At 45.1% G+C, this 15,861-nt stretch overlaps 1 protein-coding gene across 3 annotated transcripts in view; it reads right to left on the bottom strand.

Moving 5' to 3' along the window:
* Positions 1-10,617: 10,617 nt before the first annotated feature.
* ITPRID2 (ITPR interacting domain containing 2) overlaps positions 10,618-15,861 on the bottom strand; it is a 109,473-nt gene continuing 104,229 nt past the window's right edge. For all 3 annotated transcript variants that reach the window (XM_063933328.1, XM_063933327.1, XM_063933329.1), the window contains 2 exons: positions 12,285-12,398; positions 10,618-11,668 (listed from right to left, as the gene is read on the bottom strand). In XM_063933328.1, the coding sequence (XP_063789398.1) occupies positions 12,288-12,398 (111 nt within the window). In that variant the 3' untranslated portion in view covers positions 10,618-11,668; positions 12,285-12,287. The remainder of the gene's footprint in view (positions 11,669-12,284; positions 12,399-15,861) is intronic.

The following is a 15,861-nucleotide window of genomic DNA, read 5'->3' on the forward strand; positions in this document are numbered from 1 at the left end:
TACGAGCAGCAAAAAATGGAATAAAAATCATAAACCGATGTGGCTTAACAAAAAGATAAAGGAACTTATGGGCAAGAAAAGGCGAGCATTTAAAAAATACAAATCTGACGGGGAAGCAGAGTCATTTCAGCACTATAAGGAATGTAACAAAATATGCAAAAAGGAAATAAGAGCGGCTAAAGTAGAAACTGAAAAACTAGTAGCAAAGGAAAGCACAGCGAATCCCAAAAAAATCTTTAAATACATTAATAGCAAGAGATTAAAGAAGGAGAGTATAGGCCCTTTAAAAGACAAGTTGGGAGTCTTAAGCAAAAATGATAATGACATAGCGGACACACTAAATTAGTTTTTTTCAACAGTATTTACTAGAGAGATCCCAATTCAGGGACTAACACAATCTAAATAATGAGAATATCCCACTGATAGGTACTTATTTAAGCGAGGAAGTAGTCTGTGACCGATTAAAACATTTCAAGATTAATAAGTCACCAGGTCCCGATGGTATTCACCCAAGGGTTCTAATGGAGCTTCACTCCAAACTTGCAAAACCGCTATTTTTGATCTTTAATGATTCAGTAATATCAGGTATGGTTCCCAAAGACTGGCATATAGCGGAAGTAGTGCCTATATTCAAAAAGGGAAGTAAAGCTGAACCAGGTAATTATAGACCAGTTAGTCTTACATCTATAGTGAGGAAAGTATTGGAAGTTATTCTAAGAGATAGTATTCAGAAGTTCCTTGAAATCAATGTCATTAAAAGGAATCAACATGGGTTTATGGACAGATCCTGTCAAACCAACTTACTTGGCCTTTATGAAACAGTAAGCGCAAACCTAGATCAGGGTAAAGAGGTAGATGTAATCTTTTTAGATTTTGCCAAAGCATTCGACACTGTACCACACATGAGACTTATCTACAAGCTACAAGACTCAGGGCTAGGAAGCACAACATGCACTTGTGTCAAAAACTGATTAGATAATAGGGAGCAGCGCGTTGTGGTTAATGGATCTTTTTCAACTTGGACTGAAGTGCTAAGTGGTGTGCTGCAAGGCTTAGTATTAGGACCGCTATTGTTCAATATTTTCATTAACGACCTAACAGAAGGTCTAGAGAGCATGGTGTCAATTTTTGCAGATGATACCAAATTGTGTAACGTTATAAATGCGGAGGGTGATGCAGAGTCGCTTCAGAACGACTTAGTTAAATTAGAAGCTTGGGCAGCGAAATGGAGAATGCGCTTCAATACAGACAAGTGTAAAGGTAATGCACTGTGGTAACAAGAACAAAAACAACACCTACCTACTAAATGGGGTAAAATTAGGGGATTCTGTACTGGAAAAGGACTTCGGTGTCCTCATAGATAGCAAACTAAGCAGTAGTACCCAAAGTAGGACTGCAGCAAAGAAGGCTAATAAGATATTAGCATGCATAAAACAGGGAATTGATGCTATGGACGAGAGTATTATACTCCCGTTATATAAATCACTTGTGAGGCCACACCTTGAATACGGTTTACAATTCTGAGCACCTTACTACAAAAAGGATATCCTGGAGCTAGAAAGGGTTCAAAGGCGGGCGACCAAACTAATTAAGGGTATGGAGACACTGGAATACGAGGAAAGGCTTGCAAGACTAGGCATGTTTACACTGGAAGAGAGGAGATTAAGAGGGGACATGATCAACATTTACAAATATATAAGGGGACAATATATAGATCTTGCGCTGGACCTGTTTTTGGTTAGATCAACACAGAGAACTCGTGGACACTCGCTCAGGTTAGAGGAGAGGAGATTCCGCACAATACGGTGTAAAGGCTTTTTTACGGTAAGGACGATACGTGTTTGGAATTCCCTGCCTGAGGGAGTTGTAATGGCCGACTCAGTCAACACCTTTAAGAATGGGTTAGATAAATTCCTAATGGATAAGGATATCCAGGGTTACGGGGCATAGTCACGCACTATGGTTATTATAAAAAAGAGGGGTAAAACGTAACGGCAGTCATCAACTTCAGTCAAAATTTTATACAAAATAATCGTGCATAGGAGACCGCAAATAGGTTGAACTCGATGGACAATTGTCTTTTTTCAACCTTTAGATAATAGGATTTTGGTACTTACCAGGTAAATCCTTTTCTTTGAATCCATAGGGGGCACTGTAGTACTCTTGGGATATGGACAGTTTCCGTAAGAACAAGGCACTGAATATTAAAATTTAGAACTCTCCTCCCCTCCATATCCCAGAGTACCTCAGTGTTTTTTACTGAGCCGAACAGGAGCGATAGAGAGGTTGACAATGGAGAATTACATATAACAGAACGGACAACAATAAAGTTGACACATAACGTGACTGACAACTAAACAGTTGGCACAATAACCGATAGAACTTGAAACTTGAACCAGTCGGTGAGAATGTGTTACCATACGATTCCCTGAACATACCGCAAACTAGGTAAACCTGCTCTGGGTGGGCATCCAGTGCCCCCTATGGATTCAAAGAAAAGGATTTACCTGGTAAGTACCAAAATCCTATTTTCTTTTTCATCCACTAGGGGTCACTGGAGTACTTTTGGGACGTACCGAAGCTTCCCCCGTGGGCAGGAGAGCAGTTTGGCACCTGTAACACTAGGCGGCCAACGCTAGATGCTGATGCCGCAAACGTATCAAACTTGTAAAAGCGCACAAATGTGTGCACTGATGACCAGGTAGCCGCACGGCAAAGCTGCCTCGTAGAAGCCCCACGACCAGCTGCCCATGAAGTTCCCACAGAACGTGTGGAATGAGCTGTTACTAACGTAGGCGGGTGTAACCTAGCATGAAGGTAAGCCTGACGTATGGTCAGTTTAATCCATCTGGATAAGGTCTGCTTAGAAGCTGGCCAACCCATCTTGGCAGCATCGTACAGAACAAACAACGTATCAGTCTTACGAACTGTAGACGTTCGGGACACATAAACGCGTAATGTGCGTACCACATCCAAGGTTCCAGAATTTCCTGTCAACACAGGAACTACTATTGGTTGATTGATGTGAAAGGATGACACTACCTTTGGTAGGAAAGCGGGATTCGTCCGAAGATCCGCTCTGTCATCATGAAACACCAAATACGGTGGCTTGCATGACAAGGCACCCAAATCGGAAACACGCCTTGCCGAAGCCAAGGCTAGTAGGAAAATTGTTTTCCAAGTGAGAAACTTAATATCCACTTGGTGTAAGGGTTCAAAATATGAAGACTGTAAGAAATCTAAAACCAGATTCAAGTCCCATGGCGCTGTAGGTGGAATGAATGGAGGCTGTACTCTGAGGACACCTTGCAGAAAAGTGTGTACAGACGGCAATAGAGCCAATCGTCTTTGAAAGTAAATTGACAAAGCAGACACCTGCACCTTTAGTGTAGATAAATGCAGTCCCCCATCTAACCCCGTCTGTAGAAATAACAAAAGACGGGATAACTTGAAAGATGATGTCGGAAACTTCCGATCCTCACACCAACCTATATAGGCACGCCAAATTCGGTAATAATGAGCTGCCGTAACTGGCTTCCTAGCACGTAACATGGTTGGTATACCGATTCTGGAATGCCCTCTCTCCTTAAGAGGGCGGTCTCAACAGCCACCCCGTCAAACGCAGCCGCGCTAAATCGGGGTGAAGGAACGGACCCTGTTGTAACAGGTCCGGACGAAGTGGGAGCGGCCAAGGCTCGTCTGCGAGTAGTCCTCGGAGATCCGAGAACCAAGCTCTCCGAAGCCAATGAGGCGCCACTAGTATCACTGTGACGGACTCTCTTTCGATCCGTTTTAGCAACAGAGGGAGCAGCGGAAACGGTGGAAACAGGTACACGAGGCTGTATGGCCACGCGACGGTGAGAGCATCCAACGCCACTGCCTTTGGATCTCGCGTTCTGGACACAAACTGGGGCGTTTGGTGATTGTGGCGAGATGCCATCAGGTCCACTTGAGGGTAACCCCACCTCTGGGCCAACATGTGAAACACTTCTGGATGTAATGCCCATTCTCCTGGATGAAAATCCCGACGGCTGAGATAATCCGCCTCCCAGTTGTTAACTCCCGGAATGTACACTGCCGACAACATCACTTGGTGACGCTCGGCCCAATTGAGGACTCGAGCTACTTCTCGCATTGCCATGCGGCTTCTCGTTCCTCCTTGTTTGTTGATGTATGCGACCGCCGTCGCATTGTCCGACTGCACCTGGACAGGCTGAGACCGAAGAATGTGCACTGCTTGTCGTAGCGCATTGTAAATTGCCCGGAGTTCCAGGACATTTATAGACCGCAATCTTTCGTGAGCCGTCCAGAGACCCTGGAGCTGACAATTTTGAACTACAGCTCCCCAACCTCTGAGACTCGCGTCCGTCGTTAGAATTATCCAATTCCAGGCGCCGAACCGTTTCCCTGCGGTCAGATTGTGTACATTGAGCCACCAGAGTAGAGATACCCTGGCCCGTGGCGACAACCTCACTCTGTGGTGAATCTGCAGATGCGAGCCCGACCACTGTGCGAGCACATCCAGTTGAAAAGGACGTGAGTGAAGTCTCCCGAACTGAAGCGCTTCGAAAGCCGCCACCATTGTGCCTAAGAGGCGAATGCACAAATGTACCGAGACTGTGCGTGGCTTGAGCACCAATCGAACCAGATGACGAATGATCTGTACTTTCTGTTCTGGTAGGTAAATTCTTTGATTTACCGTATCGAGAATCATACCTAGGAATTGCAGTCGTTAAGACAGAATCAGACGTGATTTCTTGAAGTTGACAATCCAACCGTGCTGAACTAGGACATCGTACGTTAGCAACGCATGTTGGAGGAGCATCTGTTGAGACGGAGCTTTGATGAGCAGATCGTCCAAGTACGGAACTATTATCACTCCCAGGGATCTGAGATGAGCTATCATCACAGACATCACTTTGGTGAATACCCAAGGCACTGACGAGAGGCCAAACGGTAGAGCCTGAAACTGGTAATGGTTCTGCCGGATTGCAAACCGCAAGAACCTCTGATGAGGTGGCCAAATCGGAATGTGTAAATACGCATCTTTGAGATCCAGCGCAATCATGAATTCCTGTGGCTCTAAACCTGCAATTACCGACCGCAGAGATTCCATCTTGAATCTGTAGTAAGTGACGTACTGATTGAGGCCCTTTAAGTTCAATATTGGCCTGACCGAGCCATCCGGCTTTGGTACCACAAACAGATTGGAATAATAACCCTGCCCCTGTTGGTGTACAGGGACCGGAATCAAAACTGCCGACTCCAGCAGAGACTGAATGGCAAGTTGCAGAACCGCCCGTTTGTCGTCCGACACAGGCAGTCCTGTCTTGAAAAACCGCAGTGGCGGGAGACAGTCGAACTCTATTTTGTAACCTTTTAGCACTAAATTGCAGATCCACCCATCTGTGGACGCCTGGAACCACGCCAAATGGAACGTCGGAAGGCGTGCTCCCACAACTGGAGATCCAAGATGGGCTGGGAGTCCGTCATGCCACTGGCTTGTCGGTGACCTTAGCGTCTTGACGACTGGCGTTGGTTTGTTGGAAACCACGCCCTCGACCTCGTCTACCGGCCGTGGCTGGTCCCCTACCACGGCCTCGAAAGGGCTGAGGCCGAAAGGATTTGAACGCCGGGCCCGAGTATTTCCGCCTAGGCGCCGTTGGAGGCAATGGTAAGAAAACAGACTTACCACCCGTGGCCTCAGTAATCCATTTGTCCAATTCAGGACCATACAACTTCTCGCCACCGTAAGGTAACGCCTCTATACCTCTTTGGACCTCCGCCTCCGCTTGCCAAGAGCGCAGCCAGAGTGCTCGTCTTGCTGCAACTAGCGACGATGAAAGGCGAGAAGTGAGCTGACAGACGTCAGTAGAAGCTGTACATAGATAATCAGCAGCTTCCCAGATTTGATCAGCGAGAAGTATAAGGTGATCGTCATGTAGGGCAGACTTGAGTTCTGTTATCCATACCATGAGCGCCTTAGTTACCCAAATGCCAACCAACCCAGGTCTAAGCAACACTCCTGCTGCTATATACATGGATTTTAGCATAGCTTCAATTTTACGGTCTGAAGGGTCTTTAAGCGTAGTAGCCGTTGGTACTGGTATGGTTAATTTCTTTGTAAGTTTAGACACAGACGAATCCACCAATGGCGGATTCTCCCATGTAGCTGTCACAGACTCCGGAAACGGGTAACTAGACTTAAATCTGCGAGGTATAGAAAACCGTTTATCCGGATTCTTTCGTGTTTCCAGTAACATCTTATTAAGAGATTCTGAAACCGGAAAACACATCGGAGTCCTCTGTCGTTTAGCAAAGACGACGTCATCATTTGTCAGAGGCTCCTCAGATTTTGTAAACCTCAGAGACTGACGCACCGCTCTGATGAGATTATCAATGCCTGGGCTGTCAAAATCTTCACTATCGGACTGCTGGTCTACTTCGCCCTCCTCACAGTCATCTTGCGCAGTGAGGTCTGGCATAGAATCATCAGACTGTAACATAGCAGAAACTGGTAAATCATAAGACAAAGTAAATTTATCCCTAATATCCAAAATGGACTTAGACTGTTGGCAAGGCTGAGACCCCTCCAGTAGTCCTTGCGGTCTCTCCCTAGACTCAGATCTTGCCGCTTCCCACTCCTGTCGAGCGGCGGCCATCCTGCCATGACAATGAAACCGGCTTAGACAGCGGAGCAGAGATTGTATCCGTAGCTGAATCCACAAAACATACTGTACATGTGGTAGATCCATCCGGTAACACACTGACAGACATGGCAGTGCTTTTTTGGTTTTGCCGGTGCCTTACTCATTATGCAGACAGACAATACAACATACAAAGACAGACAACCTGCACGACTCAGTAAATAGTACTAAGGTGTCTCTAATATATATATATATATATGCCAAAGTGTAGTGCACGTGGCCAGTACTATATGAAACTGATCCCAAATTCCCACCAACACCCCTGCGCCTCTGGTGGAGTAGAGATGAAGTACAGGAACGTTCTGGAATCACAAACTGGAAGACAGGAAGCAAGATTAAAATGGCCACCATGCCTCACAGTGCAGGGTATATGTAACAAGTGCAGCCAACCCTGTAATATAGGCTTAACAGCCTATTTCATCAGTCACCCCCCTTATGCAGCCCTCCGCTAGTGTCATCCCCCCCCCCTTCTGCTCCCTCCCCCGTGGCCAGTGTACCGGTCTGAGCGGGAAAAACCGGGGCGCGAGTATCTCACTCCAAGCGCAATCAGGGTGCAGGGAGCCGGGGAGCTCTGTAATGGAGCGCGGTCCTACAGCGGCGGCCGGCGGGTGCGAGCGGCGGGTGAGTGCTGCGGCCGCAGGGTCTCAGCGGTGGAGGCGGCGCTGCTCGGAGCGGTTGCCGGGGCGGCCTGTCAGGAGAGGCGGGTGCGGGCGCAGTGAGAGCGGCGTCAGTGAACAGTGTCCCCACACAGCGGGGCGGCAGCGTGCGCTGATCGCCCCGTACCCCCAGCATACCCGACTCCAGAAGCAAAGGCTGTGACGGGGCTTCTATCTGTAAGCTCCGTCCAGCTGTAGCAGCAGTCAGGGAATGAGCTGCGTGTGGCTGTGAGGGTGCTCTTTGTGAGGACCGACACGCCATGCGCTGCTCCGTGCAGCGGCACTATCCCGGACCCAAGTTTTTACAGAAACTGGGAAGGGATGTGCTGTGAGCAAAAAATGTAAAAGTAGAAAAAAAAAAATTTAAAATAAAAATATTAAGCTCCACACAAGCCCTGTTGCTACAAGAAGCACAAAAAAAAACAGAGGTACTCTGGGATATGGAGGGGAGGAGAGTTCTAAATTTTAATATTCAGTGCCTTGTTCCTACGGAAACCGTCCATATCCCAAGAGTACTTCAGTGACCCCTAGTGGATGAAAAAGAAACTATGTTACTATGCCAAGAAGGCTTTTGATCGAGTTAACTGGATATTTATGGAGGGGGTCCTACGACACCTGGGGCTGGGACCTGTCAGCTTGAGCCGCATTCTGGCACTCTATAACTTCCCTTCTTCAAGGATCAAAATTAATGTAGCCCTGTCCCGCCCAGTCCTGATTAGGAACGTAACTAGACAAGGATGCCCTCTTTCGCCCCTAATCTTTATTCTCTGCATGGATGCCTTGGAAAGATCCATTAGGCTAAATCCAAACATTTCAGGACTCACGGTGGGGGGCAGAGAATACAAACTTGCACTGTTTGCAGGCGGCCTGCTAGCTGTCATATCGAATCCGGTGGTATCTGTTCCCAACTTAATGTCCGAATTTAATAGTTTTGGCTCCCTGTCGAATTTTAAAAATTAACCTAAGTCGGTGGCGGTGACAGTATCAGCACCCTCCCAAGCCCTTGATGACCTTAAACAATCTTTCCCCTTCCACTGGCATCCCTCTAGTTTTAAATACCTGGGGGTTATTATGAATAAGGACCTATCACGCCTTTTTGATGAAAACTTTAAAAAATTACTTGCCACACTACACTCCGAGTTCCAAAACTGGGGCAACAGGAGACTTTCCTGGTTGGGGAAACTCAGTGTAATTAAAACGAACGTTTTATCTAGGGTCCGCTATCTCCTCCAGGCGCTCCCAGTCTCCATTCCCAAAACTTGGTTCAGGGACTTACACAATTTATTCAGAGATTTTGTTTGGGGTAACAAAAGGCCTCGTTTCCAACATGCCATACTCTTCCGCCGTAAACACATGGGTGGTCTTCAGCTACCACATTTCTCACTGTATTATGATGCTATTGTTCTCAATAGGATTATGGAGTGGTCACGCTCACACAACACCAAACAATGGGCACTTATAGAGGATGCAGTGCTATCCGCTCCCATTGCTTACTATCCATGGCGCTCAAAGATACCAATCATTGAACACCCTACCATTGAGCCCTACACTCTCATGCTGGAGTAGACTTAGAGTTCTCCCGTATATTTCTTCCAAACACTCTCCTCTGACTCCACTGTTTTACAACCCAGATTTCCCTCCGGCAGTCTCGGGCCGGGGGTTGGACTCTTGGAAATTAATGGAGGTGACGCGTGTTGGCCAGCTGGTGGAGCGTGGAGAGATAATCCCCTACCCTGCAATCGAAGTGGAATCTCCCACCATCGGAGATCTGGAAATACCTCCATTTGAAGCACTTTGCCTTGGGAAGAAACGTCCGCCCAAGCTTGACTAGACCCTTGACGAATTTTGAGAATATGTGCTCGGACCCATCTCGCCCGATGCACTTTCTCTCAAAAGGTTATAGATTTCTGATTGAGAACAAATTCTCAGATCTCCCTAAGTATACCAGAGATTAGGGTCGTGACCTACAGACTGATTTATCAGAAGATGACTGGGAAAAAGTTTCCAAACCACCCTTGTAAGCTCTACTAGTTATTCAGTCATTGAAACGCAATTCAAAGTTTTATCACGGTGGTACAGGTGTCCCCTAACATTGGCTAAAATGTTCCCTCATGTACCGGATATGTGCTGGAGATGTAACAACGAAACAGGATCCCTAATGCATATCTGGTGGGACTGTTGTATACTTCACCCCTTCTGGGACAAAGTTATCGCAATCTCGAAACGGATTGTGGGTTCGGAGGTTCCCTCTGAGCCTGCCTTCTGGCTTCTCAACTTCATTACGTGCCCCCTGTCGACCTACAAAAACTCTTTACTAAAGTTTCTCAATAGCGCAGAGATTCACGACTATTTGGTCCCCTTGGTTGGAATTCAAGTCCTCACAGACATACCCGACATTTGTGATTTGAACTTGAGCCCCTCACAATGACCTCTATTTCCAGAATCTACCTGCCTTATTGTTATCCGGTGCTGGGTGATGACACTTTTGCTCCTTGGTCCGAGTGGACATTGGAAAGACCACACTACCCTTGCCCCCCTTCCCTCTCTATGTTTCTCTATTTCTTCTATCCTGCTTTCTTTCCTGTCCATTTTTCTTTTCATGTTCTTGTGTTACGAAATGCATTGTTTAGACAGTTTATTACTAAGTGACGTTTGGCTTGGCATTGAGTCTATATATATATATGGTTGTAACAACTATGTTTATCTGTCAATGCCCACATCCACTGGATTGTATTTTCCTGTAATACCAGTCAAAATGTGTATGCCGTCTTCTTTATTCTGTTATAAATCAATAAACATTTATTGAAAAAAAATAAACAGGCACATGCTATCCTAATCACATACACTTTTTTTTTAGTTGTGTTAATGCACACATGTTCAGAGTCACCACTTCGGTGTACACGTACATTAATATAAATTTTAGATGGCACGCACCCTACAGCATGTTACAAACTAGCATACTGGATCTGACAGGGTCCGTGGGCTCTTCACCTCTTAAACGTACCCCAGCCACATCTTTCAGCACCAACACTGCTCACCCCTTCACTCTGACCCCCATGGCGTGGGAGCCACTGGTATGGAGGGGGGGTCTGTGTATGTACGGTAGATCTCCGGACAGGCCATTTGTAGTTATTATACAGATAACCCTGGAGATTCCTTAGTGAATACCCTTGCTTTGTGGTAGGCGACACATGCCATGTATACTTCCAAACGCATCATTCTAGTCCAGTTTAAAAGCATTAATAACCAACAAATTGTATATGTAAAATAAATACTTTATTAATATATTTAGAAATCAGCCCTTGTGTACTGAGTAACACACAGTTTTAGACTTCCCACAACATTTATATTCTGAACTATTGTTCTGATTAGCGCTCAACAGAACATACAAAATTAGGATCATTCTCTTCCAACAGATGTGCCATGACATACCTGGTGGTTTTAACATACTTGCCATAAAACATTAACATCTTCAAAACCGATGGTGTTAAGGGAATGGCGCGACCAGAAAAGAAAGGATGTGTAAAATCACAATGAAAAATACACAATACAGTAAGGAAATAGAAAAAAAAAATATATATATAGTGTTAAAATATGGCACATCAAAGTAGGTTATGAGCTAAGGGGAATGGAATAAAAGGTTTAAATAATTCTGTGGATGAGGCTATACAGCATTCAGTGTAAGAACTTAAAAAGTAGTTTTAGGTAAATGAATGAAATCTACCACACAAGGAACAAAATAAGCTCCAGCAAGCCCACACACTGTTACTCATGCCTCAAGGACATCACTAGTTCACATGAATAGCGGTACAGCAAAAAATAAAAAAGTATATGCTGCTTCCACCATGTACGCAACTGGCACATTTTAAAGTGGCACTACACCGCAGTTGGGGGAGGGAGTTAATTACAAGCTCAGAATTAAATCACTTATTGCACAGTCTAGACCTCATGGAGGTCAGTGTTAAAGCTCAACAGATGCACTTTAAACATTGGTTACTTCACCCTTGGCGACATGTTGCGGAGTAGCCAGTATGGAATAAAGGAAAAAAAAAAAAAACATATACAAAAAAAGTCATTTAAAATAAATATTGGTTGAAACCTCCACAGCCCTCTTCTAGCAGAAAGCTAAGCAAAGTGCCCAAACTACACACGAGTACGGTCAAAACTAGAAAAACACAAAAAACAGTAGATCATTTCAGCAGCAAAGGTAGTCCTCCTGGATTTCTAGACTTGACATAACCAGCTTCATCCAAATATTCTTGTTACGGGTTGCCAAGAGTTCAACCGATTCAAGTGGCTTCCAGTCTATACATAAGAAAAAGGGAGACCGGTTACTAAATCATCAAGGCCCAGTCTTATGAAGCCTTGGAGAGTGATAAATAGCACGGTGATAAAGTACCAACCAACCAGTTCCTAACTGTCATGTTACAGGCAGTGTGTGAAAAATGACAGTTAGGAGCTGATTGGTTGGTACTTTATCACCGTGCAATATATCACTCAACGAGGCTTGATAAATCCAAGTGATTCGTAAAATTAATATTTTCAAATTACACGTAGGAACAACATCAAGATTATAGACACCCTGCTACTATGGTTGTTACATCAAGCTAAGGTGGGTACACATGGCAGATTCCGGCCGTTGCAGGAGCATTAGAAGCGGTTTATTGGCAACCGCTCCTGCATCAGCACTGCATACACACATATACAATCTTTGGCCCGTTCTTTAGATATCGAAAGAACTGCCCAATGACTGTATCCGTGTGTACCTACCTTTAGTTTTAGCTAGGGGACAATCAGTGGCATATGAATCTAGGGGATACAGTACAGTGTCTGCTTGGATAAAACAGACAGTTATAATGACAGTTCAATGAAATTAGAAATTAAATTAAAATAAAACGAAACCAGAGCGCAGACATCTTACCCTTTAAATCCTCCCATCTGTTTTTCCATCTAAGGATCTCATTGGAGAAGAGACTGCTGCTAGAAGGCCGCTCACAATTTCTCGTCTTATATCTCCAACAATCGAATCTTTTATCTAAGTGCAGGGGGAGGGGGGAAAAAAAAAAAAGAAAAGAAAAAGGTTCACACTCAATAGTTTGTGTTTTTGTTTTAAGCAGCAGCAAAACGTAGACTTGTAGTTGGCTTTCATAGCACCACTTAGTGTTGTACTGATGGATGAGACCCCCAGCACCAAGTTACAGAACTGCCCACTATTTCATTTTGAGATATAGGGGTACATTTACTAAGCAGTGATAAAAGCGGAGAAGTGAGCCAGTGGAGATGTTGCCCATGGCAACCAATCAGCACTGAAGTAACATCTATTATTTGCATACTATAAAATGATACAGAGCTGCTGATTGGTTGATGGGGAAATTTCTCCACTGGCTCACTTCTCCGCTCTTATCACTGCTTAGTAAATGTACTCCTAAGGGGTCTATTTACTAAGCCTTGGATGGAGATAAAGTCGCTGGTGATAAAGTACCAGCCAATCGGTTCCAAACTGCCATGTCACAGGCCGTTTAGGAGACGATTGGCTGGTACTTTATCTCCAGCGACTTTATCTCCATCCAAGGCTTAGTAAATAGACCCCTTAGTCTAAATTTTTCACTTATTTCTGAACACATCTATATTGAGTTGGCCGCCAATGTACATCTGTGTGAGATCAACCGTTATTACTCATCAGCATTTGCAGCAGTCCTATTATCAGTACACCAGATACATCTGAAAGCAGCCTGACAATCTAACCCTACATGCTAATACACCATTCTCCACCCAATTACAAACATTTTTCAGTGACCGAGACGAGTATTACTGGGATTTGCCTGCATATACTCTGATATACGGGAAGAAGTTGGCTTCCCGACAAACGGGAACCCGACGGTCGATATACCGACGGCAGCATCCCGAGGAAGGACACAATCCCGATGTCAATATACAGACACCAAATGGGATGGGATGCAGTCGTCAAAATATGTCCTGGCAGCGGGACGCTGTCATCCTGGCATTGTGGGGGGGGGGGGGGTTAGGCAGCAGAAGGTGGGTTAGGCTTGGGGTACACGTATGGGAACGTTACGGTTAGGGACCAGGGTGGGAGGGTTAAGTTTAGGCGTTTGGCACATACAGGTGGAGGTTAGGGTTAAGCACCTAGTGGGGAGGGTCAGGTTTAGGCAGCGGGGAAGGGAGGGTTAGGCACCCACAAGGGAGGGTTAAGGTAGGGAAAAGATGAGGGTTTCGGGGCTAAATGGGACGGGATGTCACTGGCGGTATACTAACAGCCGGCATCCCGTCCATCGGTATATCATACTGAACTCAGATGCACTTGTCTACCACAGGCACAGTGCAATACCAAATGCATATGCCGCGTGTGCCGACTGACTGACTACATGAATTATAGCGGATCTCTTCTGCTTCTTACTGAGCCATGAAACAGGCGACAGCAGCCGTATTGATCATGAAACAGACTGCCTAAAGGCATCGTAGGAACTACAAATAGTGGAGGAAGCAATGTTTATGGGAAGATACCCCACTGTCTCTCCAGTAGGCAGTTACCATGACGATACTCTCCGCTTGGCATCCTGCGCAGCAATACATGAAGTGCCTGAGATAATGTAAAGTAAATACGCACAATTGTACACTTGCTGTCTTAGCAATCTCTATCTGTGCACACACTGCATATACTTCTTTGGAAAATGCCACTGAAATATTTGAAGGCAGTGTTTGTGTTTTCAAAGACTATGTACACAGTGTTGAATGATAATTATTAGCTACTTAAATGGCAGGATACGTGCTATTTGCATTGTGTAACTGCATGCTATCTCAGCCTGTAACTGCGGGCCACTGTGTTAGGGAATATTTCGCTTTCCAATAATAAGCGCTGAAGACCTGCAGTTTCTTTACTCTTATGTGCTACAGTTAGAGTCCATAGCACCCAGGGACTTACTCTCATTCTACAAACTGTGGGGCAGATTTATTAAGCTCGGTGAAGTGATAAATGGGAAGGTGATAAAGGGCCAGCCAGTCAGCTCCTAACTGTCATTTTTCAAACCCAGCCTGTGACATGGAAGTTAGGATCTGATTGGCTGGTCCTTTATCACCTTCCACTTTATCACTTCACCGAGCTTAATAAATCTGCCCCTGTATTTAATAACTTACTACAAATTTACAATGGGTCATAGTGCTTTCTCTATCCCAGTGGTTCCCAAATGTAGTCCTCAAGGATCCCTCAACAATCCATGTCTTAGGAATATCCCTGCTTTTGCACAGATAGTATAATTAAACTGACTGAAGTACTATTTAAGTCACCTGTGTCTAAGCATAGCTATCCTTAAAACCTGTACTGTTGGGTGCCTCCCGGCACCCAGCATAGAAAGAAGGGGGCGTGCCGCGAGGCCAGGCCCGCGGGACTTGCGGCACGCCTCCATGAGCCGTAACCACGTCTTCCTGTTTGGATGCGCGCGCACGATTACCTGTCAGGGCTGCATAACAGTCACAGTCCGTACCTGACCATAGCAAGTTTATAGGGTAAGTGCAAACCTCCATTTCTTTATTTAGGCGCATTTGATTAGATTCACAGAACCTATTGCGTATTCCCTAGCTACTATCGGTTGGAAACAATGTAATAAATAAACCGGCCATTACACATACAGTACATGATTGTATATAATATTCTAAACAAGGTAAACATATACATATGGTATGGAGTAATATAAAACAAAAAACAAACAAACTGGCTACTGTAGCCAGCAGTCATACCAACAGCAGCACAGACCATTTCAGCACAGCAGAAAACCTGAAGTGTGAGGATACAAGCCGACACGTCACTTACATTGATATGGAAATCCTATGGTATTCATCCTTTATTAAACAAAATCTAGTCAAAATTCAGGTAGGATTAAGGGAGACATTTACTAAGCAATAATAAAGGCGGAGATGTGAGCCAGTGGAGAAGTGGCCCCATCAACCAATCAGCAGCTCTGTATCAGTCTATAGTATGCAAATTATAGAGGTTACTTCAGTGCTGATTGGTTGCCATGGGCAACTTCTCCACTGGCTCACTTCTCCGCTCTTATCACTGCTTAGTAAATGTCCCCCTATGTCTCTGTTACGACCTCTCTGAATTTAACCTGCTAATGGACAACCTGTTACAGCTCTTCAGCCTCAACATAATGTGTGTGCATCAGACCCCGTGGGAACACTTTATAAACTCTCTAGTCTAACTAGACCAAGAGCAGGCAGCCTCCAAGTCACACAGGCACCCCCACAGGCACATGACTTGTGAGGCAAGACTATAATCAGGGGCTAGACAAGGAAAGCCATGGTGTGAAACGAATACAAATATATTCCAACACCTACTATTCATGATTGCAGTTGGGAACAATCATCATCTGTACTGCACAGTGTTCCATCAGTGACTGCAAATCAAGCGCCTACTCACTAGTATGTAGAAGAGGTCAGTTACTGAATAGACAGGAAAATATTTATATAAAAGGCACAAACAC

Source organism: Pseudophryne corroboree, chromosome 7 (genome assembly GCF_028390025.1).
Source record: "Pseudophryne corroboree isolate aPseCor3 chromosome 7, aPseCor3.hap2, whole genome shotgun sequence".
NCBI lineage: Eukaryota > Metazoa > Chordata > Amphibia > Anura > Myobatrachidae > Pseudophryne > Pseudophryne corroboree.